At 43.6% G+C, this 24,384-nt stretch overlaps 1 protein-coding gene across 1 annotated transcript in view; it reads right to left on the minus strand.

Annotated features, from left to right (window-relative positions):
* LOC136530722 (uncharacterized) overlaps positions 1–24,181 on the minus strand; it is a 49,357-nt gene extending 25,176 nt beyond the window's left edge. The window contains exon 1 of the mRNA XM_066523433.1: positions 23,890–24,181. Within this exon, the coding sequence (XP_066379530.1) occupies positions 23,890–24,181 (292 nt within the window). The remainder of the gene's footprint in view (positions 1–23,889) is intronic.
* Between the last annotated feature and the right edge of the window lie 203 nt (positions 24,182–24,384).

Below are 24,384 nucleotides of genomic sequence, written 5' to 3' on the forward strand. Positions count from 1 at the left end.
GACTGAAGTAAGAACCTAATCATGAACAGATCATAAGCCAATCGACGGTGTTAGTGTACACCACAGTCAGTCCCAGATGGCGACGGTGAAGGCTATGACCATCACTATCGACAGCTCACTGCCAAGGCTAAAATTGGACTACGATGTGGGTTACGATGCGGCTGCGAAAGGTGTGAGTGTAGTAGTGACAGATCCCAAATGGCTAAATTTTGTGGGAAGGCTATTTATACCCCTTCGCACACCCTTTTTGTGGGTTTGTTGATGCTTTGCAAAGTTGTCTAATTTCCTCTTGTGAGAGCTCTCAATCCACCCTGTCTGGGATTTGTGTAAAAAGTGAGATATACTTTGGATTGAAAGTGATATTTGAATGTTATGAGCTTGTGTGAGCACTTGTGTAAGAAACATGGACCCTAACAAGAGCCCACTTATTTTGGTGGTTGAAAGACAACATAACCATTAGGACTAACAATGTTTGGTAGTATACAAGATACACTAGTCCTAAGGATACAAAGATGGACTTGAGCTAGGCTACATGAAGATCGAGGAATCAACACCTCAATCGAAGATAAAAAAACAGCCATGAGGAATCAACACCTCAATCGAAGATACAAAAATAGCCATGAGGAATCAACACCGCAATCAAGAAGCTCAAGACATCAAAAAAGATAAGCTCAAATGATTGGACATGAAGAAACACATTTAGAGGAGCACCAGAGTGGTGCACATAGTGTTTTCTAGTGGAACCAAAGCTCTCCAGTGGGGTCACCAGGAGATTAGAGATGGGTCCAAATTCAAAGTAGAGCTAGAAGCTAGGCATAACATTTTTCTAGTGCTATCACCAGAGTTTTGCACTAGAGTTATAGTACATACTCAATGCACAAGTGGTTGAGATGAGAACAGAGCGTCAGAGCTCTTCGATGTGTGCACCGAAGAATAAGGGTGCATTCCGAAGAGCGAGGCCAACCCTAGATAAAGCATCGAATTTGTCTGGTGATGCACTAGAGAAACACACTAGATAAAGCGACTTTCAACGGTTAGCAACGGCTAGTACACACAATGTTATCCTAGACGCTAGATGCTAAACGGTCAGCCACCCTCTGTTTAGCGTTTAGATGGTTTAGATGACTGACCTAGACGGTGTAAATGGTTTGCACTATAGCAGTAAATATAAAAAGGGGCTTACCCGGTCAAGAGAGCTGCCACTCTATGCGGGGTCTGGGGAAGGGTGTCAGTGACAAGCCTTACCCTCACCTGTGCAATGTGAGGAGATCGCGACTCGAACCCGGTACCTTCCGATTATAGGCGGTAAGACTCTACTACTTGCACCAGGCCTGCCCTTCTATAGCAGTAAATATACATATAAAATTATAATTTTCTATATAAAATTTAAGTGCAATTTGAGGCTTCAACATAATTTCACAACTCGATATAAACAATAAATGATTATACATACAGTCATACACAGTCATATGAACATCATTTAGGAGGCACCAAAATTCCCCACCCCCACACATGCAACCCAATTTCACCCACCCAAAAAGTTTGTCTAACACCCAAACTTTTATAGTTTATCGCCTAAACAGCCATTTAAACACATGCTTTGGCATTTACACGTGTTTAATCACCGTTTAATGCCATTGTTTAAACCGTTTTTGACCAGTTCGACCATTTAAATAGTTTAGCATTTAATTCAGTGACTAGGGCCTAAACGGAATGTGAACCCACTATTTAGCGTTTAAACTATACCTGTCGGCGAATATTCAATATCCATACCCAAATCCACATCCACACTGTTTGGGTAGGGTATGAATAAAAAAATTACCCATTTGAATTTGGGTGTGGGTCGGGGATACTGTCACACCCAATTTTAAGGATAAAATTGAATGCACTAAAACTCATGTGTGCCCAGGGACCAATCACACACACAAGCTGACAAATTACATAAAGTATCATCAGGGTGTCTCATACATCAGAGTTATAATACAACTTAGTCTTACATCACACAGCGGAAAATAAAAAGATAATAAACTCTCGTGGGCTTCATCACAGGGAAGGTCAACTGGTTGACCACAAGCCTAAAAATCCTCCGGGAATTCCTCTTACCCGTTGTTATCTGTTACCCATCCGAGATTTTTATCCAAATAAAGAAAATAAACAAGTGTAAGTATATCCCGTACTTAACAAGCTAACATGGGGTTATGAAGCTCAAAAAGGTTTGACTCTGGTTTACTACAGTTAGCATTTTTAGTAAGTCAAACTTTTATTCTCAGGTAACATCAAATTATGCTTAAGCTCCCATTTAATCCCATACGAACAGATGTCAAGGTCAAGTGTCTCATATAACATCATAGAACATCTTAAATGATCATCAACAAGTATCCAGTTATTCTGTGAGTTTTCCGGGCCGCTCGTAACCGTGAGCACGGCTGTTATAACAGTTTGTTACCCTCTGCAGAGGTGGTGCACTTTCACCGCGAGTCATGATTCCCATATGCCCGGGTTAATTACTCCCATGTCACTGCCGAGGTGAGCGGGCAGGGTACACTATGAAGCCATTTCATAGGTTTCTCTAACAAGTTAGGGCCGCTAGGTTTCCTTGGCAGGCAGATGTAGGAACCCCCCTTTCCTATGGCACATATCTATCGCGGCTATACTCATAGGAACAAAGGCAGCCCTATACCCAACGTGGCAAGCTCCATTTGCGACAAAAAGGTAACCTCTAACTAGCTAGAAAAGGTCCTATTATTGAGCTAAAGTCAGAGCCATGTGACTCTCCCGATTGCACTGTCAGTCCCAGCTTTTGCCGACAGATAAGTCCGTATGGAGGGTGGGGAGCAACATTGAACAAAGGTCATTTACACCTTCGCCCTATGGAACAGTTGTTATAAATCATGTTAAACTCTTAGTTCCATAGAATCATTCATCATCATGTAGATCAAGTTCAGTTAGAGCACTAGCAATCTACCCATATGCAATTGACCCATAGGAGACAAGGAACAGGATAAACAATCACTAGGATGTCCTTATGGGTATCAATTTAGACACATGCAAATGAGTAATTGATTAAAGTGAAATAGGACATCAAGGAAGGCCCATGCTATACTTGCCTTGGTTCACAAACTCTTGCTGGTCCTGCTGGTCATCGAAGAATTCTTGATCTCCAATGTTTTCCTCACCGTCTGAACGCGACCAACATGACAACATACAACATTCCAAAAGTATTCATGCAAGGCAAACATTCCTATCATTAGAACAGTACACCAATAGTATTGAAAACAAGATAAAATGTTTGTAAAAATAATCTACGTCTCACTACGATCACGTCAACGTGAAGTTCACAAAAAACGGAGCTAAAATGTGAAAGTTATGATTTAAATGGGTTTTCCTATAGCCATATATTTAATTAAATCTAACCATGAAATTAAAAAGTTCCAAACTTGACTAACAGTGGTTCTAACATGTAGATTATGGAATTACGAAGCTAACGCGATTTGAATGGATCAATTCAGAGCTAAAACGACAATTTTACACGCAAAACAGTTCAAATGGCATTTCTGTAAATACTGAAAACGTATTTTAGACTTAAGCCGTGAAGTTTACGTTTTTAAAATGAGAATGCGCATTTGAGGAACTACGCATTGGACTGCGGGTTCAATTAGATGAAAACTGAGGGTCTCTTTAGAAAAATAACCCGCAAAGGGGTATCAGCCAATCAGAGCCGTCGGATTAGAAATGAGCGGCCAGAAATGGATCCGGGGGGGGGGGGGGGAGAGAAGAAGGTGGCTGGCCGGAACAGTGACGCCGGCGGCAAACTCCATTGCCGGCGGCATGGAGGTCACCGGAGCGCGCGACCAGAGGCCTACGAGACATGGTTCGGAAATCCGGAGGCACCTGGAGAAAGCTGGGTAGGAGGGGAACTCGCCCAGACCATCACGATGGCCGAAGGAGTGAGCCAAGGTGGCGAACGCCATGGCCGGCGGCCAAAGCTCACGGACGCCCGTGGCTATGGTGCTAGGAACCATCTAACGCCAAAGAAAAGGACTGGGGAGAAAGAGGAGAGCGAGGGGATTCTCACCGTGGGGAAAAACGAGGACGGGGAGGCTCGGAGAAGGCAGCGACGCGGACGGCGAGGACGGTGGCCGGCGGAGCTCTTCCGTGCGGCGGTTGTGGGGTTTCCAAGGCATGAACGCGAGAGAAAACGACGTAGGGGAGCAGCAGGGGGCGCGCGGGGGGGGGCTCGGCTCCTATTTATCAAGGCCGAGGTGTAGGGGGGGGCGCTCCCACGACACACGGAGCGTGGGTGGCGGTTGCTCAGATGCCAGGCGCGGGCAGTTGCTGAGCCACGTAGGGAAGGGGACGGCGCCGACATGTGGGGCCAGGCGGTCAGTGGTTGCGGGCACGAGGAAGGCGCGACGGCTGGGCTGGCGACTGTGCTGGGCCGGCAGCGATGCTGGGCTGGCAGCTGGCGCTAGGCCGAGCGAGGCATGCAAGGAGGGAGGCGAGCTGGGCCGGCGCGGTGGGGAGCTGGTCCAGCAGAAGGAAAGCCTGCGGGCTGAAATTCAAGAAGGGAAGGAGAGGAAAATGATTCTTTTCTTTTTTCTTTTTCTACAATTTTCCAAACCCATTTTTAAATTCAAATTTCAATTCTTTTTGAAAGTTTTATTAAATTCCAAACATTCACAAAATGATATGCAGCAGCATGTATGCATCACTTGTAGCTAATCTTATGTTTGATTTTAATTTTATAAAATTATTATTTTCCTACATTTGTATGCACACATAATTGCGTAAATAAATCAATTTAGCTATTTAAAAGAGTGCAAATTTTAGGGTGTTACAATTCTACCCCCCTTAATATGAATCTCGTCCTCAAGATTCGGGTGATTGCTTACTCAAACAGTTAGGGATAAGTCTTTCTTAGATCCTCTTCTCTTTCCCAAGTAGCTTCATCCTCTGTATACCGATTCCACTGCACCTTGCACATCTTTATGATTTGGCTTCTCGTAACTCTTTCGGCAGTTTCCAAGATTTTTATCGGATACTCTTCATAAGTTAGATCTTCCTTGACAGCAAGTTCTTCCAAAGGAATTTGCTCTTCTGTTACCCTCAAACACTTCTTCAATTGGGAAACATGGAACACGTCGTGCACACCTAACAAACTCTCAGGTAGTTCCAACTGATAAGCTACTTCTCCACATCTCTCTAGGATCTTAAAAGGTCCAATATACCTTGGTGCTAACTTTCCCTTCATATTGAATCTTCTCACACTTCTCATTGGTGACACCTTCAAATACACATAATCACCAATCTTGAAAGTCAGCTCTCTTCTGCGAGTATCAGCGTAACTCTTCTGTTGGGACTGAGCCACTCTCAAATTGTCTCTAATCATTCTCACTTGTTCTTCCACGTCTCTAAGGACATTGGGTCCAAACACTTGAGTTTCCCCAGTTTGGTTCCAGAACAAAGGCGTTCTACACTTATGCCCATACAGCGCCTCGAAAGGTGCCATCTTGAGACTCTTCTGATAACTGTTGTTATACGAGAACTCTACATATGGCAGACTCTTATCCCAACTATCACCATACTAAAGTGCACAAGCTCTCAACATATCTTCCAAAATCTGGTTGATCCTTTCAGTTTGTCCATTAGTTTGCGGGTGGTAAGCAGAACTGAAATTCAACTTTGTCCCCAAAGATCTATGTACTTTATGCCAGAATTGCGATGTAAACTGAGTGCCTCTATCCGACACAATTTTCTTGGGAACACCATGTAAGCACACTATTCTTTCCATGTACAACTCTACTAGTCTTGCACCAGTATAGGTAGTCTTGACTGGTAAAAAGTGGGCAACCTTGGTGAGTCGATCCACTATTACCCATATTGAATCATAGCCTCTTTGAGTGCAGGGCAATCTTACGATAAAATCCATACCAACTTCTTCCCATTTCCATTCAAGAATCTTCATTGGTTGTAGTAACCCTGTAGGCCTTTGATGCTCAGCTTTCACTCTTTGACAAGTGTCACACAAAGCCACATATTCTGCCACATCTCTCTTCAAACCATACCACCAATACTTCTCCTTGAGATCCAAGTACATCTTGGTACTTCCGGGATGTATAGAATAAGCAGACTCATGGGCCTCTTGTAGAATTGCATCACGGATAGCCTTCACTTTAGGTACACATATCCTCTTTCCGAACCAAAGAGTGCCATTCTCATCCATTCTGAATCCTGGTGCCTTTCCAAGCACTACATTCTCTGCTATCTCCTTAAGTTTTTCATCCTCCAATTGACCTTTGCGTATATCTTGCTCCAAGGTAGGCTCTATCACCAATTCCATTGCATTAGTGACAAGGCTCAAGTTGAGATACTCCACTTCAGCACACAACTCTGCTGACATAGATGTCATCTGAAGTCCATTGGCATAGCTCTTTCTGCTAAGTGCATCAGCTACGACGTTTGCCTTTCCCGAGTGATAATGCACTTCCAAATCATAGTCTTTGATCAATTCCAACCAACGACGTTGTCTCAGATTCAGATCTGAATGGGTAAAGATATACTTCAAACTCTTATGATCAGTATAGATATCACTCTTATGTCCAATTAGATAATGTCTCTAGATCTTCAAAGCATGAACCACAGCTGCCAATTCCAAGTCATGAGTAGGATAATTCAACTCATGCTTCCTTAGTTGTCTAGATGCATATGCCACCACTCTTCCTTCTTGCATAAGCACACATCCAAGGCCCAAACGCGATGCATCACAATATATAGAGAAGTTCTTGCTTAAATCGGGCAAGATTAATACTGGAGCTGTAGTCAATCTCTTCTTTAGCTCTTCAAAGTTTGTCTGGCATTTATCCGACCATACATACTTAGCATTCTTTTCCAACAGAGCTGTCATAGGCTTGGCTAGCTTGGAAAAACCTTCAATGAACCGTCGGTAATATCCAGCTAATCCCAAAAAGCTATGAATCTCACTTACAGTTGTTGGTGGTTTCCAATTCAGTACATCTTGCACTTTGCCTGGATCCACTACTATTCCACCATTGGAGACTACATGACCCAGAAAAGAGACTTCCTTCAACCAAAACTCACACTTGCTCCGCTTAGCGTACAACTTATGTTCTCTAAGCTTTTGCAAGACCAACCTTATATGTTCAGCATGTTCTTCTTCAGTCTTGGAGAATATTAGTATGTCATCTATGAATACCACCACAAATTTATCTAGAAATTCCATGAACACCTTATTCATCAGATACATGAAGTATGCAGGTGCATTGGTCAATCCAAAAGACATAACGGTGTACTCATATAATCCATACCGTATAGTGAATGTTGTCTTGGGTATGTTCGAGTTTCGAATCTTAAGCTGATGATACCCTGAGCGGAGATCAATCTTTGAGAACACATGGGCTCCTCTCAACTGATCAAACAAATCATCAATCCTAGGCAATGGGTATTTATTCTTGATTGTAACCTCATTAAGGGAGCGGTAATCCACACACATTCGTTGACTACCATCCTTCTTATCCACAAAGATCATAGGTGCCCCCCCCCATGGGGAAGAACTAGGGCGTATGAAACCTTTTTCTTACAACTCTTATAGTTGTTTCTTAAGCTCTTCTAATTCATTAACTCCATTCTATATGGACATTTAGCTATTGGTGCAGTTCCAGGTAATAATTCAATAATGAATTCAATGTCTCGGTCAGGTGGCATACCTGGCAAGTCATCGGGGAAGGCATCTAGGAACTCCTCCACGACACGATCTTGTTCATTGACTTCACCATCTAGCTGGTTCACTATGGCTGTAGGCTGGGCTTGCACTACCACTTCTATGCAGATTCTATCTCCATTGAGTGATGTCACAACCACAGATTTCTCCTGACACTGAATAACTACCCGGTGTTGTTTCATCCAATCCATTCCCAGAATAAGATCAATTCTCGCTGTTCTCAACACAATAGGCTTCACTTTGAAGTCTACCCCCCTTAAGAAAATGCTAGTTGAGGGGCTCCAATAAGAAGCGAGCATACTACCTCCCGGGGAATTTACTAGTATGGGGTTTTTGATGGCACACAAAGGTATGCTATGCATTCTAACAAAAGCTTGGGAGATAAAAGAATGCGAAGCACCAGAATCAAAAAGTACGGTAGCAGAGATAGAGTTGACACTGAACGTACCCAACATGACCTTAGGTGTCTCCTGAGCTGCATTAGATGACACATAGTTCACCTTCGCAGTGTGAGGTGGTCGGGCGTTGAACTTCTGATTGCTGGTTTGGTTCTGAGGTGCTTGTTGGTTCTACTTCTTAGGACACTAATGAGCATAGTGACCTACTTCTCTGCATTGGTAGCAGGCATTGGAATTGTTGGGTGCACCACTCTTCACAGGAGCATTGTTGGGCACTCCCTAGCGTGTTGTAGGATTGCTGGTCTGTTGTGGGGGACGCTGATTTCCAAACTGTTGCTGGTACTAAGGGTGTTGCTGGAACTGGTTCCGCTGAGGATACTGGCCATGGTTTCCTTGGTGAGTTGGTCCTTGATTCCTCTGCTAGAAACCTTGCTGGGGATAAGCACGTGGGCGAGTGTTGCTTCTAGAAGCTTGCCCTTGGAGCCTTCTCTTCTTAGCTTCCATCTCCTTGCGCTTATCGTCAATCATGATAGCGCGATTCACCAAAGACTGGAAGTTAGGGTAAGTATTAGACATCAGCTGGAGCTGTAGTCCATCATAGAGTCCCTTGAGGAAATGACGTTGTTTATCCTTGTCATCCGCTACATCATTTGGAGCATAGCATGATAGTTGTGCGAACTTGTCTCGATACTCCGCCACTATCATGGATCCTTGCTTGAGAGATCTGAATTCTTCCTGCTTTAGTTCCACTAGTCCATCAGGAATATGGTATGACATGAAATTGTCCTTGAATTCCTGCCAAGTGATAGCAGGAGCATTGTTGGGACGTCCAAACTGGAATGATTCCCACCAATCCTGAGCAGCTCCTTGGAGTTGCCCAGAAGCGTACAACACCTTCTCAAGGTCGTTGCATTGTGCTATGTTTAGTTGTTTCTCCACAGCACGCAACCAATCATCTGCCTCCATAGGGTCTGAGGCATGGGTGAACACCGGTGGATGACCTTTCATAAACTCTCCCCGCTTATCTCTGACCTGAACAGGCGGTGGTCCTCTTGTAGGTTCATTGTCCAAGCGCTGCATCATAGCTTGCATCAGCTGCGCTTGCATTCCCAATATTTGTTCCATGGTCACAGGTGGCGGTGGCGGTGGATTTATGAGAGCATCACGTCCACGACCACGGCCTCTACCTCTTTCTCCTCTTGCACCCATCTGTTTTCCAACAAATGTGCAAAATTTAGAGATTTTTCCAATTATAGAGAGCTTACAAAAGATAAGAAACAATGCTAAGAATTTTTTGGACAAGATTCAAATTCAGCAGTTCAGTAAAACTGTTATAACTCGAGTTTCAGAGATCCAACAGAGGTGCACCAAGATTTGTTAGAAAGCTTAGGACATCAGCTACAACTTTCATTTAGATCACGTTTACAGATTCGGGCACACACATGGTCAAAAGTAGAGCTAAACTAAAACTGTTCTGAGTTCCAGACAGCGCAGGAACATCAACTTGTGTCAGCTAGATCTCCCAAACCTGAACAGCTATTGACGTGATTCCAGAGACATTTGAAAGATACTGAAGTCTAGTTATCTCCACAAAATTTTCAAAATTTTTATCATCCCAGATTTTGAGATACCAGATAAAGAACACAGGCTGCTCTAGAAATCAGCACAACAGAGATAAGATAAAGCGAGACATCAGCATTAAGATTTCTTTCTAAACTTAAAGTTCCAATCTAAGGAAGTTGTGGACATGCCCACAAACTTCCAGCAGTCAAGCAAATACCAAATCAACCAAGTTCACAAATTAAACATCTAATCATCCAAGTTCACAAGACCAAACAAGACTAAATAAGAAACACGAACTAACGACGTGGTAATCTAGATCAAGGCACCTAACACCTATGGAGCGGTGTCAATCATGGTGAAGGACCGGCGCTTCTTCTTGTAGATGGATGGCTGTCCAAGTTGAGCTCGAAGTTCATTCACTTGCTTCTAGAGGCGTCTCTGAGCCCTCTGAGATGCACGCAGTTCTCCTTTGACTTCCTCATCCACTCCCTGCATAGCGTGGACATGCTGCACCCTTGCTTCCAAAGTTGGGTCATTCTCTGGTGGAGCCAAAACCTGCCAAACACCCTCATGATCATGTCAAGGAAGGAACCTAAAGCGATCCTCCCTCATGGCCTCAAAGCGACGACCATGGTAGTGGATGTAGGCGTTCTGTGCTACATCCTCCATGCCATCCAAGGCATGGGCTCTCCTGGTAGGGGCATAGTGGACAGTCTCCACCTCATGTCCATTTTTGATGTCGTTCCAGGCGGTGACCACCAGCTCTACCTTCTAGAAGGTAGCCTCCAATGGATGCTGGTACTCGGCGCAGTGGTAGCTGATGGAGGCGTGCAAGTCAGGGTAGTAGTCGTCCAGCACGTGAGTGAGGAGGGTGTGGTAGTAGGCTGTCTCTAGGGCTGGCTTGAAGTAGTACTTGCACTTCCAGCCAATCTCCTCATCCACCACGGGGACAGCTGGGGATGGTGTAGGTGTAGGGGAAGTAGCCGTCGACTCCTCAGGTGTAGCTACAATAGGATAGACCGGCGCGGCGACTGGAGTAGGAGTAGGTGCAGGCGTCGGGGTAGCCATCTCCTCGTCGTCAGAGATGATCACAACCTCTCTCTTCGCCTGTGGGGACACGGGGTGAACAGGGCACGATAGCCGGCGGTGCTGAGGCGAGCAGTCTTCGGGTTATGAGACATCTATAGATTTAAAGTGAGATAGAATTAGAATCAACAATTTTAAATAATAGATTAAGGTATGAAAAGCATAAATGTTTTAATAAAATAACAAGAATAAGACAATAAGCAAGAATCCAGAGGAGCAAAGATGCTAAAACGACCATTTTCTAACTAGGCTTGCATCCTACAGTCAACACGGCTCTAATACCAATTTGTCACACCCAATTTTAAGGATAAAATTGAATGCACAAAACTCGTGTGTGCCCAGGGACCAATCACACACATAAGCTGACAAATTACATAAAGTATCATCACGGTGTCTCATACATTAGAGTTATAATACAACTTAGTCTTACATCACACAGCGGAAAATAAAAAGATAATAAACTCTCGTGGGCTTCATCACAGGGAAGGTCAACTGGTTGACCATAAGCCTAAAAATCCACTGGGAATTCCTCATACCCGTTGTCATCTGTTACCCATCTGGGATTTTTATCCAAATAAAGAAAATAAACAAGTGTAAGTACATCCCGTACTTAACAAGCTAGCATGGGGTTATGAAGCTCAAAAAGGTTTGACTCTGGTTTACTGCAGTTAGCATTTTTAGTAAGTCAAACTTTTATTCTCAGGTAATATCAAATTATGCTTAAGCTCCCATTTAATCCCATACGAACAAATATCAAGGTCAAGTGTCTCATATAACATCATAGAACAACTTAAATGATCATCAACAAGTATCCAGCTATTCTATGAGTTTTCCAGGCCACTCATAACCATGAGCATGGCTGTTATAACAATTTTGTTACCCTCTGTAGAGGTGGTGCACTTTCACTGTGAGTCGTGATTCCCATATGCCCGGGTTAATTACTCCCATGTCACTGCCGAGGTGAGCGGGTAGGGTACACTATGAAGCCATTTCATAGGTTTCTCTAACAAGTTAGGGCCGCTAGGTTTCCTTGGCAGACAGATGTAGGAACCCCCCTTTCCTATGGCACATATCCATCGTGGCTATACTCATAGGAACAGAGGCAGCCCTATACCCAACGTGGCAAGCCCCATTTGCACCAAAAAGATAACCTCTAACTAGCTAGAAAAGGTCCTATTACTGAGCTAAAGTCAGAGCCATGTGACTCTCCCGGTTGCACTATCAGTCCCAGCTTTTGCCGACAGATAAGTCCTTATGGAGGGCGGGGAGCAACATTGAACAAAGGTCATTTGCACCTTCGCCCTATGGAACAGTTGTTATAAATCATGTTAAACTCTTAGTTCCATAGAATCATTCATCATCATGTAGATCAAGTTTAGTTAGAGCACTAGCAATCTACCCATATGCAATTGACCCAAAGGAGACAAGGAACAGGATAAACAATCACTAGGATGTCCTTACGGGTATCAATTTAGACACATGCAAATGAGTAATTGATTAAAGTGAAATAGGACATCAAGGAAGGCCCATGCTATACTTGCCTTGGTTCACAAACTCTTGCTGGTCCTGCTGGTCATTGAAGAATTCTTGATCTCCAATGTTTTCCTCACCGTCTGAACGCGACCAACACGACAACATACAACATTCCAAAAGTATTCATGCAAGGCAAACATTCCTATCATTAGAACAGTACACCAATAGTATTGAAAACAAGATAAAATGTTTGTAAAAATAATCTACGTCTCACTACGATCACGTCAACGTGAAGTTCACAAAAAACAGAGCTAAAATGTGAAAGTTATGATTTAAACGGGTTTTCCTATAGCCATATATTTAATTAAATCTAACCATGAAATTAAAAAGTTCCAAACTTGACTAACAGTGGTTCTAACATGTAGATTATGGAATTACGAAGCTAACGCGATTTGAATGGATCAATTCGGAGCTAAAACGACAATTTTACACGCAAAACAGTTCAAATGGCATTTCTATAAATACTGAAAACGTATTTTAGACTTAAGCCATGAAGTTTGCGTTTTTAAAATGAGAATGCGCATTCGAGGAACTACGCATTGGACTACGGGTTCAATTAGATGAAAACTGAGGGTCTCTTTAGAAAATAACCCCGTGAAGGGGTATCGGCCAATCAGAGCCGTCGGATTAGAAATGAGCGGCCAGAAATGGATCCGAGGGGGAGAGAAAAAGGTGGCTGGCTGGAACAGTGACGCCGGCTGCAAACTCCATTGCCGGCGGCATGGAGGTCACCGGAGCGCGCGGCCAGAGGCCTACGGGCCACGGTTCGGAAATCCGGAGGCACCGGGAGAAAGCTGGGTAGGAGGGGAACTCGCCCAGACCATCACGAAAAACGGAGCTAAAATGTGAAAGTTATGATTTAAACGGGTTTTCCTATAGCCATATATTTAATTAAATCTAACCATGAAATTAAAAAGTTCCAAACTTGACTAACAGTGGTTCTAACATGTAGATTATGGAATTACGAAGCTAACGCAATTTGAATGGATCAATTTGAAGCTAAAACGACAATTTTACACGCAAAACAATTCAAATGGCATTTCTGTAAATACTGAAAACGTATTTTAGACTTAAGCAGTGAAGTTTACGTTTTTAAAACGAGAATGCGCATTCGGGGAACTACGCATTGGACTGCGGGTTCAATTAGATGAAAACCGAGGGTCTCTTTAGAAAAATAACCCACGAAGGGGTATCGGTCAATCAGAGCCGTCGGATTAGAAATGAGCGGCCAGAAATGGATCCGCGGGGAGAGAAGAAGGTGGCCGGCCAGAACAGTGACGCCGGCAGCTAACTCCATTGCCGGCGGCATGGAGGTCACCAGAGCGCGTGGCCAGAGGCCTACGGGCCACGGTTCGGAAATCCGGAGGCACCGGGAGAAAGCTGGGGAGGAGGGGAACTCGCCCAGACCATCACGATGGTCGGAGGAGTGAGCCAAGGCGGCGGACGCTATGGCCGGCGGCCAAAGCTCGCGGACGCCCGCGGCTACGACGCTAGGAACCATCTAACACCAAAGAAAAGGACCGGGGAGAAAGAGGAGAGCGAGGGGATTCTCACCGCGGGGAAAAACGAGGACGGGGAGGCTCGGAGAAGGCGGCGACGCAGACGGCGAGGACGATGGCCAGTGGAGCTCTTCCGTGCGGCGGTTGTGGGGCTTCTGAGGCATGAATGCGAGAGAAAACGGCGCTGGGGAGCAGCAGGGGGCGTGCGGGGTGGCTCGGCTCCTATTTATCAAGGCCGAGGAGCGGGGGGGGGGGGGACGCTCCCACGACGCACGGAGCGTGGGCGGTGGTTGCTTAGACGCCGGGCGCGGGCGGTTGCCGAGCCGCGTGGGGAAGGGGACGGCGCCAACATGTGGGGCCGGGCGGTCAATGGCTGCGGGCGCGAGGAAGGCGTGGCGGCTGTGCTGGTGGCTGTGCTGGGCCGGCAGCGGTGCTGGGCTGGCGGCTGGCGCTGGGCCGAGCGAGGCGTGCAAGGAGGGAGGCGAGCTGGGCCGGCGCGGTGGGGAGCTGGGCCAGCAGAAGGAAAGCCTGCGGGCCGAAATTCAAGAAGGGAAGGAGAGGAAAATGATTCTTTTCTTTTTCTTTTTCTACAATTTTCCAAACCCATTTTTAAATTCAAATTTCAATTCTTTTTGAAAGCTTTAATAAATTCCAAACATTCACAAAATGATATGCAGCAGCATGTATGTATCACTTATAGCTAATCTTATGTTTGATTTTAGTTTTATAAAATTATTATTTTCCTACATTTGTATGCACACATAATTGCGTAAATAAATCAATGTAGCTATTTAAAAGAGTGCAAATTTTAGGGTGTTATAGATACCCACTCTCAAATAGGCTAATACCCTCACCTAGTGACTTTACTCATTCATGTTAGGGCCCACCACGTGACTCCCTCCGGCTGGTGATGAGCATCTCATTTGCACTCGTCCAAATTATTCAATTATCCATTGGTTACGGGCAAATGAATATGAATAATTCTAGGGAGTGTACTAATTGGGTAAAAGAGAAATGGGTTTGGGTACAACTAAACATGGATATGCCCAAACCCTCCCCAACGACAGGTATAGTTTAAACGCATGTAGACGGTTGTTTAAACGCGTTTAGGCAAACAGTGGTACACGTGTTAGGATTTGTAGGGTTTGTTTGGATGCACTCATGTTTATCTCAATGCATGTGTGATGGAGTGGATTTTGGTAGAAATTAGTTAATTTTCCACCCCAATATATATGGATTGAAGTAGATACAAGTGTAGCCAAACAAGGCCATATTTGTGATTCTTGATTCTTACTATCGGTGTTTTTGAACCACCGACGAGTAAATTTATATTTGCGTGTCTAGCTTGGATGGTGTACTCGGAGGACACAAGGGTTTATACTAGTTCGAGTGGAACGTCCCTATATCTAGTTCGCTGCTGCTCGTGTTACCTGTACTTGGTTTGCAGTAGGGGATATAAACAGGCGAGAGAGGGAGAGGATCCCAAGTCTCTGGTGGAAGGAGTGAACAGGTGCTGAGAGCTCCCTTGCCGCTCAGCTGTGTGCTCGTGTCGTGCTCTTGTATCTAGATCCCCATGTCCCCTCCCCTCTTTCATGGAGCGCCTGCTTCCCCTTTTATAGGCGAAGGGAAAGCGTGGGTTACAAAGGAGGAAAAGGAGAAGAACGAGAGAGAGAGAAGAAAGCTTCTAGGGTTGTCGGGTCCTTCTTCTCCTTCATGCGGTCCCGCCGACCATGTAGATGTCAACAGGGATGGCTCCATGTCATGGCCCTGTTCATCACTAGCGCCATGCGCAGGCGTAATCTACCGGTCACGTCGTTACACTCCATCCTGGCGAACGTCGTGGTGAACTAACGTGCCTATCAGCTTCTGTACGAGGACTAGGCAGGACAGCACCGGCATGCCCGATACTGTTTGTAACACCCCGGGTGTTTAAAAATTAAAAATAGGACATGTCATTATATGCATTGCAAGGCATTGGTCATATTGCAAACTTTGATATGCATTCACTAAAACAAGTTTACATTTATGTTATGAGTGTTGAATGGAATTGTTTGAATCAAGTTCAAAATTTGGTTTGGATTTGAATTTTTGAGAAAACCCTGATTTTCAGCATTCAAATTCTACGCTGAAAATCCATTTCAAAATCTAAGCATATTTTGGGGTTGAGCCCAAAAGCAAAAGTGTAGAGCTTGACAAGTTATACAAAGTTTATTTTTGGAGTTTTCAAAGTTGTTATGAAAAATTTGAAGTAATTTGAAAATGCGAGATTCTTTAAATGTTTCCTTTTTGAATTCAAATTTGCATTTCAAAATGTAGACCGAATTAGGGGGTGGTTATAAAAGCAAAGTTGTAGAACTTTAAATTTGGAGCAACTTTTATTTTTGGAGATTTTTGAGTTGTTACATAAATTTGGGAGTAATTTGGATTTTTAAATCGAATGGCAGTTTTGGTAATTTTGATGAACAGTAACCGTGGAAGCCAACTCCCCGTCTACGATCTTCCTTCTGCTTCCAGACACGACGGTGGCCGTCCTTGGCTTCACGCTGGCACGGGAAAGGCTCCTGCGTGGCTTCTCCTTGCTTTTGAGCCACTCTATAAGGACTTCATCGTCGCCATTTTTCGCCACTCTCCTCCTCTGTTTTTCTAGTCACCATCGCTGCTGCTCTGTCGTGCGTTTGCCGTCGCCGCAGTGCCTCCACCATTTCGGTAAAGCTTGTTCCAGCTCCGCCTACTCCTTGCACACCTAGCCAACCGAGTCTTGGTGCCTGATTCCACTGGGAACCCGCTGTGCACGCCTTTCTTCCTCGCGGCCGGCAACCTCACCGTCGTGCTTGCGCCGTCGCGGCCAGCGCTCTCCGGTGAGCCGTTGCTCTTGCTCAGTGTACCTCCAGCTTCACCTTGATGCCGTGGTTCTTAATACCTTGTTGCTTGATAGTTTTGTCCACTGCAGTCGCTAGAGCACCGCCACCGTTGACGTTTTGCTCCGTCGTGGTTGCTCGGATCGTCGACCTGCTTCACCGTTGCTTCTCCGGCCCCGTTCTTTGCTCCATCGAGCTCGGGGTGAGCTACTAGTGCTTCCTGTGCACGTCGAACCACTCATCCGTTGCTCTTCCGATCCAGCTTTATGCTCCAGTGCGTTTGGGGTGAGCTCCAAGTTCTTTTCCGAGTTGTTTGTGTGAGCTCCAGGTTCTTTTCCGAGTTATTTGTGTGAGCTCCAGGTTCTTTTCCGAGTTGTTTGTGTGAGCTCCAGGTTCTTTTCCGAGTTGTTTGTGTGAGCTCCAGGTTCTTTTCCAAGTTGTTTATGTGAGTTCCAGATTCTTTTCCGAGTTGTTTGTGTGAGCTCCAGGTTCTTTTCCGAGTTGTTTATGTGAGCTCCTGGTTTTTTTTCCGAGTTGTTTGTGTGAGTGGGTGATTTGAAAATGAATTTTTCCTTTTTCTGAAATGATTGAATAGTGCTGTAATTTGTTATTTTTGTGTAGATTTATTTAGAGCTCCAAAAAATATGAAATTTTTTGTGTGACCTCTCTGTGATGAATATTATTTAGGAAAAATATGAAATATTGATTTACAGTAATTTTTGAATGTAATGAAAATTGCTCAATTTATTAATAAATAGATTTCCATGACTTTTCTAGGCTTATTTAATTGTCCAAAAATTATGAAATTTGTTTTGCCACTTACTTATTATGTGATGAACCTTTACTAAAAATTTTGAGCTCAATTAGAATAAGTTAATTTATTTCATAATTCTTAATTAATTAATTAATTCATAAAAGCAAATAGTAACCTTTAATGATTTAGGTTTTGTTTGAAATTTTGGATTGAGTGATGACCTTGGGTCATTAATTGATAATGATCCTTGGCAATTGATGTATGTGTTACGAAAAAGATTTAGTTGTTTGACTTGTAACTTTACCGCGAAGGAAAGTTCTATTCAAATTGTTAATTTTTGCATCCATTATCGAGCATCATGTTTCGTATTCCGCATCATGTTAAACATGGCATTGTTATTACGTGTAGTGAACGAAGGTGAACACGTGGTAGTTAATCAAGTTGTGGAGGAGGTTAATCCGTCTGTTGAGGTTGGATCGAATACTTGTGTAAGGTCGCAGGAGCCAGATTTTTCCGTCAACGAAGGCAAGCCCCGGATGCATACAACCCTACCTTGTGTTTTATAAATTAATTTTGCTTTTGCTTTCCGTTACTGCATTATGTGATTAGGAGTTAAGTAAGAGCCTAATTGGTGCATTACCACCCTTGTTATTCTATATTTACCATATTACCAGTTTTAAACTCGTATATGCCTAGTTTTGCTTAGCTATGCGTAGAACGATGAAAGTCGGGTGACTACCTGCCACCTGCAAGTTTTAAATGGAACATTGGTTAATTATGTTAGCATGTGATAAGGGAATGTGGAGTAATAAATCTAGACCGGGCGGACTCGGTGTGTGTGAGCCACAAGACATGGAGGTCTTGTGAGCGGGTTCTTTCCACCTATGTCGATTAAGGCACGTCCGTTGTTGAATTGCATGAGGTGAGACTTTGTAGTACTAACCACATACTCCGGTAAGCCTGAACTTGGCAATTCTATTACGAGAATGGCTACTCGCGCACTGGGAGTGGAGAGATGGCGGGAATAGCGTGTACCCACGTGGTAATGGGCTGGATTGGTGGAGTACTGTATTCTCGGGTGGCGCGGACCCGTTCTTATTTTAGAGGATCTGAGGGTAGGTTGGTATATGTAGGTCGGGGACCTACATATGTCGTGTGGTCTGGAATTCCCAGCTGGGTTTAATCGGTTCGAATCGTCGCTGCTCCTCGATTATGGAGACTCAACTCATTGTTCATCATCGTAGAATTAATAACTGGAACTTGAATAAGGCTTGTGAAGGTGTTGGATATGAAGTTTCATGATCTCAACGCGGATCGTGTTAGCTTTGTATATAATTCTTATGAAGTTTTCTATATAAAGAATTTTGTTAAAAGAGCTTTTATGCAAAAGAACTTTGATCATTGTTAAAGCTATACCTTGAATCCCTGAGCCTGCATTCCTAAGTTATCAGTTAATATTTCGGTTAAGTCTTGTTGAGTACTTTTGTACTCAGGGTTCGTTGACCCTTGTTGCAGGTGAGCCTCATGAGCAGATCTGTTTTGGATCGTGTTGCATGACTATCGTTCGTTCTGACGATGAGAAGTAAATGTGTGATCCTTGGGCAGGATGTTTATTTTGTGTGTTATATATATGTTAATTATGCCACTCCACTACTACTATGGTTTGTAATAATTATCGAACTTAGTTTGTAAGGTTTGAAACAACTAGTTTGTAAACTATATTACCGTAAGACTTCCGCTGATTTCACTCTGGTGTTGATATTTGAATAAATGTTGTAATACTGCAATGACTCTGTAACGTGATCCTGCTCGGAAATCGTGGATGATTCGGGGTTCCCCGAGGACACCCGACAGTCTTTTTAAGTTATTGGACGCATATGTATAAATGTCAAAGGTCATCGGACAGTGACAAGTGTATGTGGGCCCTATAACTTAGGAGGTTCTACCACAGAATGGTATCAGAGCGATCGCTACAAGGTTTTTGTTGTATTGTTTTACAAAAACTTCAAAATGATTTTGGATGACTAAATCTAACTTGATAATTTGGTCCAAATTGCTTCTGACTTATCTTATTTCTTTCTCACCATTCCATATTTGATTAAAAAGGTTTTGTGTGGTGGAGTAGTAATCTTATTATGCCCTATATAAAAATAAATATTGTTTATGTGCATTATAAACTCTGATGTTTTTGTTCGTAAGAACGATTCATGCATCATGATTAATTCACTAGTTACTTCCTTCACCTCTGAGTCTGGAGTTGAGTAGTGAGTCTGGTTTGAGTAATGTAATCTATTCTAGCTGCTCTTTAGACGACGAAGGACAATCAAGTTCTACAAGATACAATGGAATCAACATTCAGAAGAAGCTACTTGGGAATCCGAAGATTACTTGCTAGAAAATTTTCTAGAGTTTCTTGCGACAATATAGAGTAATGTTAGTTGAGCTAGGTTGTTACAAATTGTGTTTTGTAAAGGGACCTCAGTTGTTTTATGGACAAATTTTGTATGTGTTCTCATGACACATTTCCTTTTCCATTACTTACCCTATGGCTTTGAATCTCGGGGCGAGATTTCTTTTAGGGGGAAGGATTGTAACACCCCGGGTGTTTAAAAATTAAAAACAGGACATGTCATCATATGCATTGCAAGGCATTGGTCATATTGCAAACTTTGATATGCATTCACTAAAACAAGTTTACATTTATGTTATGAGTGTTGAATGGAATTGTTTGAATCAAGTTTAAAATTTGGTTTGGATTTGAATTTTCGAGAAAACCCTGATTTTCAGCATTCAAATTCTACCCTGAAAATCCATTTCAAAATCTAAGAATATTTTGGGATTGAGCCCAAAAGCAAAAGTGTAGAGCTTGACAAGTTATACAAAGTTTGTTTTTGGAGTTTTCAAAGTTGTTATGAAAAATTTGAAGTAATTTGAAAATGCGAGATTCTTTAAATGTTTCCATTTTGAATTCAAATTTGCATTTCAAAATGTAGACCGAATTAGGGGGTGGTTATAAAAGAAAAGTTGTAGAACTTTAAATTTGGAGCAACTTTTATTTTTGGAGATTTTTGAGTTGTTACATAAATTTGGGAGTAATTTGGATTTTTAAATCAAATGGCAGTTTTGGTAATTTTGATGAACAGTAACCGAGGAAGCCAACTCGCTGTCTACGATCTTCCTTCTGCTTCCAGATGCGACAATGGCTGCCCTTGGCTTCGCGCTGACACGGGAAAGGCTCCTGCGTGGCTTCTCCTTGCTTCTGAGCCACTCTATAAGGACTTCACCGTCGCCATTTTCGCCACTCTCCTCCTCTGTTTTTCCAGTCGCCATCGCCGCTGCTCTGTCGTGCGTTTGCCATCACCGCAGTGCCTCCACCATTTCGGTAAAGCTTATTCTAGCTCCGCCTACTCCTTGCACACCTAGCCAACCAAGTCTTGGTGCCTGATTCCACTGGGAACCCGCTGTGCACGCCTTTCTTCCTCGCGGCCAGCAACCTCACTGTCGTGCTTGCGCCGTCGTGGCCAGCGCTCTCCGGTGAGCCGTTGCTCTTGCTCAGTGTACCTCCAGCTTCACCTTGATGCCGTGGTTCTTAATACCTTGTTGCTTGATAGTTTTGTCCACCGCAGTCGCTGGAGCACCGCCACCATCGACGTTTTGCTCCGCCGTGGTTGCTCGGATCGTCGACCTGCTTCACCGTTGCTTCTCCGGCCCCGTTCTTTGCTCCATCGAGCTCGGGGTGGGCTACTAGTGCTTCCTGTGCACATCAAACCACTCATCCGTTGCTCTTCCGATCCAGCTTTATGCTCTAGTGCGTTTGGGGTGAGCTCCAGGTTCTTTTCCAAGTTGTTTGTGTGAGCTCCAGGTTCCTTTCCGAGTTGTTTGTGTGAGCTCTAGGTTCTTTCCCGAGTTGTTTGTGTGAGCTCCAGGTTCTTTTCCGAGTTGTTTGTGTGAGCTCCAGGTTCTTTTCCGAGTTGTTTGTGTGAGCTCCAGGTTCTTTTCCGAGTTGTTTGTGTGAGCTCCAGGTTCTTTTCCGAGTTGTTTGTGTGAGCTCCAGGTTCTTTTCCGAGTTGTTTGTGTGAGCTCCAGATTCTTTTCCGAGTTGTTTATGTGAGCTCCTGGTTTTTTTTCCGAGTTGTTTGTGTGAGTGGGTGATTTGAAAATGAATTTTTCCTTTTTCTGAAATGATTGAATAGTGCTGTAATTTGTTATTTTTGTGTAGATTTATTTAGAGCTCCAAAAAATATGAAATTTTTTGTGTGACCTCTCTGTGATGAATATTATTTAGGAAAAATATGAAATATTGATTTACAGTACTTTTTGAATGTAATGAAAATTGCTCAATTTATTAATAAATAGATTTCCATGACTTTTCTAGGCTTATTTAATTGTCCAAAAATTATGAAATTTGTTTTGCCACTTACTTATCATGTGATGAACCTTTACTAAAAATTTTGAGCTCAATTAGAATAAGCTAATTTATTTCATAATTCTTAATTAATTAATTAATTCATAAAAGCAAATAGTAACCTTTAATGATTTAGGTTTTGTTTGAAATTTTGGATTGAGTGATGACCTTGGGTCATTAATTGATAATGATCCTTGGCAATTGATGTATGTGTTACGAAAAAGATTTAGTTGTTTGACTTGTAACTTTACCGTGAAGGAAAGTTGTATTCAAATTGTTAATTTTTACATCCATTATCGAGCATCATGTTTCGTATTCCGCATCATGTTAAACATGGCATTGTTATTACGTGTAGTGAACGAAGGTGAACACGTGGTAGTTAATCAAGTTGCGGAGGAGGTTAATCCGTCTGTTGAGGTTGGATCGAATACTTGTGTAACGTCGCAGGAGCCAGATTTTTCCATCAACGAAGGCAAGCCCTGGATGCATACAACCCTACCTTGTGTTTTATAAATTAATTTCGCTTTTGCTTTCTGTTACTGCATTAAGTGATTAGGAGTTAAGTAAGAGCCTAATTGGTGCATTACCACCCTTGTTATTCCATATTTACCATATTACCAGTTTTAAACTTGTATATGCCTAGTTTTGCTTAGCTATGCGTAGAACGATGAAAGTCGGGTGACTACCTGCCACCTACAAGTTTTAAATGGAACATTGGTTAATTATGTTAGCATGTGATATGGGAATGTGGAGTAATAAATCTAGACCGGGCGGACTCGGTGTGTGTGAGCCACAAGACATGGAGGTCTTGTGAGCGGGTTCTTTCCACCTGTGTCGATTAAGGCACGTCCGTTGTTGAATTGCATGAGGTGAGACTTTGTAGTACTAACCACATACTCCGGTAAGCCTAAACTTGGCAATTCTATTACGAGAATGGCTACTCGCGCACTGGGAGTGGAGAGATGGTGGGAATAGTGTGTACCCACGTGGCAATGGGCTGGATTGGTGGAGTACTGTATTCTCGGGTGGCGCGGACCCATTCTTGTTTTAGAGGATTCGAGGGTAGGTTGGTATATGTAGGTCGGGGACCTGCATATGTCGTGTGGTCTAGAATTCCCAGCTGGGTTTAATCGGTTCGAATCGTCACTGCTCCTCGGTTATGGAGACTCAACTCACTGTTCATCATCATAGAATTAATAACTAGAACTTGAATAAGGCTTGTGAAGGTGTTGGATATGAAGTTTCATGATCTCAGCGTGGATCGTGTCAGCTTTGTATATAATTCTTATGAAGTTTTCTATATAAAGAATTTTGTTAAAAGAGCTTTTATGCAAAAGAACTTTGATCATTGTTAAAGCTATACCTTGAATCCCTGAGCCTGCATTCCTAAGTTATCAGTTAATATTTCGGTTAAGTCTTGTTGAGTACTTTTGTACTCAGGGTTCATTGACCCTTGTTGCAGGTGAGCCTCATGAGCAGATCTGTTTTGGATCGTGCTGCATGACTATCGTTCGTTCTGACGATGAGAAGTAAATGTGTGATCCTTGGGCAGGATGTTTATTTTGTGTGTTATATATATGTTAATTATGCCACTCCACTACTACTATGGTTTGTAATAATTATTGAACTTAGTTTGTAAGGTTTGAAACAACTAGTTTGTAAACTATGTTACCGTAAGACTTCTGCTGATTTCACTCTGGTGTTGATATTTGAATAAATGTTGTAATACTGCAATGACTCTATAACGTGATCCTGCTCGGAAATCATGGACGATTCGGGGTTCCCCGAGGACACCCGATAGTCTTTTTAAGTTATTGGAAGCATATGCATAAATGTCAAAGGTCATTGGACAGTGACAAGTGCATGTGGGCCCTATAACTTAGGAGGTTCTGCCACACTATTCTTGATGCGAATCCTCAGGTATGGCCTATCATGGCCATGGGTTACATCGAGGTGTGCCAGCCTCTTCCTTGGCGTCAGAGTTTTGACACAGGCCCATACACTGGACCTGGAGTGGTTGGCGTCGGTATGGGTTCCCATTGGATGAGACGGAACCTGCGTCCTTGATGTCGGGTGCGACGGAGCCCATGACCTTGGGTGAGATGAAAACCGCATCCTTGGGGTCAGGCGAGATGGAGCCCGCACCCAAGGGGTCAGGCAAGACAGAGCCCGTAGACTCAAGGTCGGGCAAGACAGAGCCCGTGGCCTCGAGGTTGGGCAAGACGGAGCCCGCGACCTTAGGTGAGACAAAAACCGCATCCTTGGGGTCGGGCGAGATGGAGCCTGCACCCAAGTGGTCGGGTGAGACGGAGCTCATGGCCTCAAGGTCTAGCGAGATGGAGCCCATGGCCTTGGGGTCGGGTGAGACCTTTTAATACGTTTTGAGCCATCCAAGGAAGTCACCATGGGTGCTAACTTCCTTGCTTTAGGTATCCCTAATATCGATACCCGATAGTAGCCCCAAGCCTGCGGAGGAGTAGAATAGTCCTTTGGAGGCTTTTCTGGATAGGAGGACTCTGAGGGCCTTGGCCTTCTTTATGTAGCCCGCGA

This window comes from Miscanthus floridulus, unplaced genomic scaffold (assembly GCF_019320115.1).
Source record: "Miscanthus floridulus cultivar M001 unplaced genomic scaffold, ASM1932011v1 fs_186_1_2, whole genome shotgun sequence".
NCBI lineage: Eukaryota > Viridiplantae > Streptophyta > Magnoliopsida > Poales > Poaceae > Miscanthus > Miscanthus floridulus.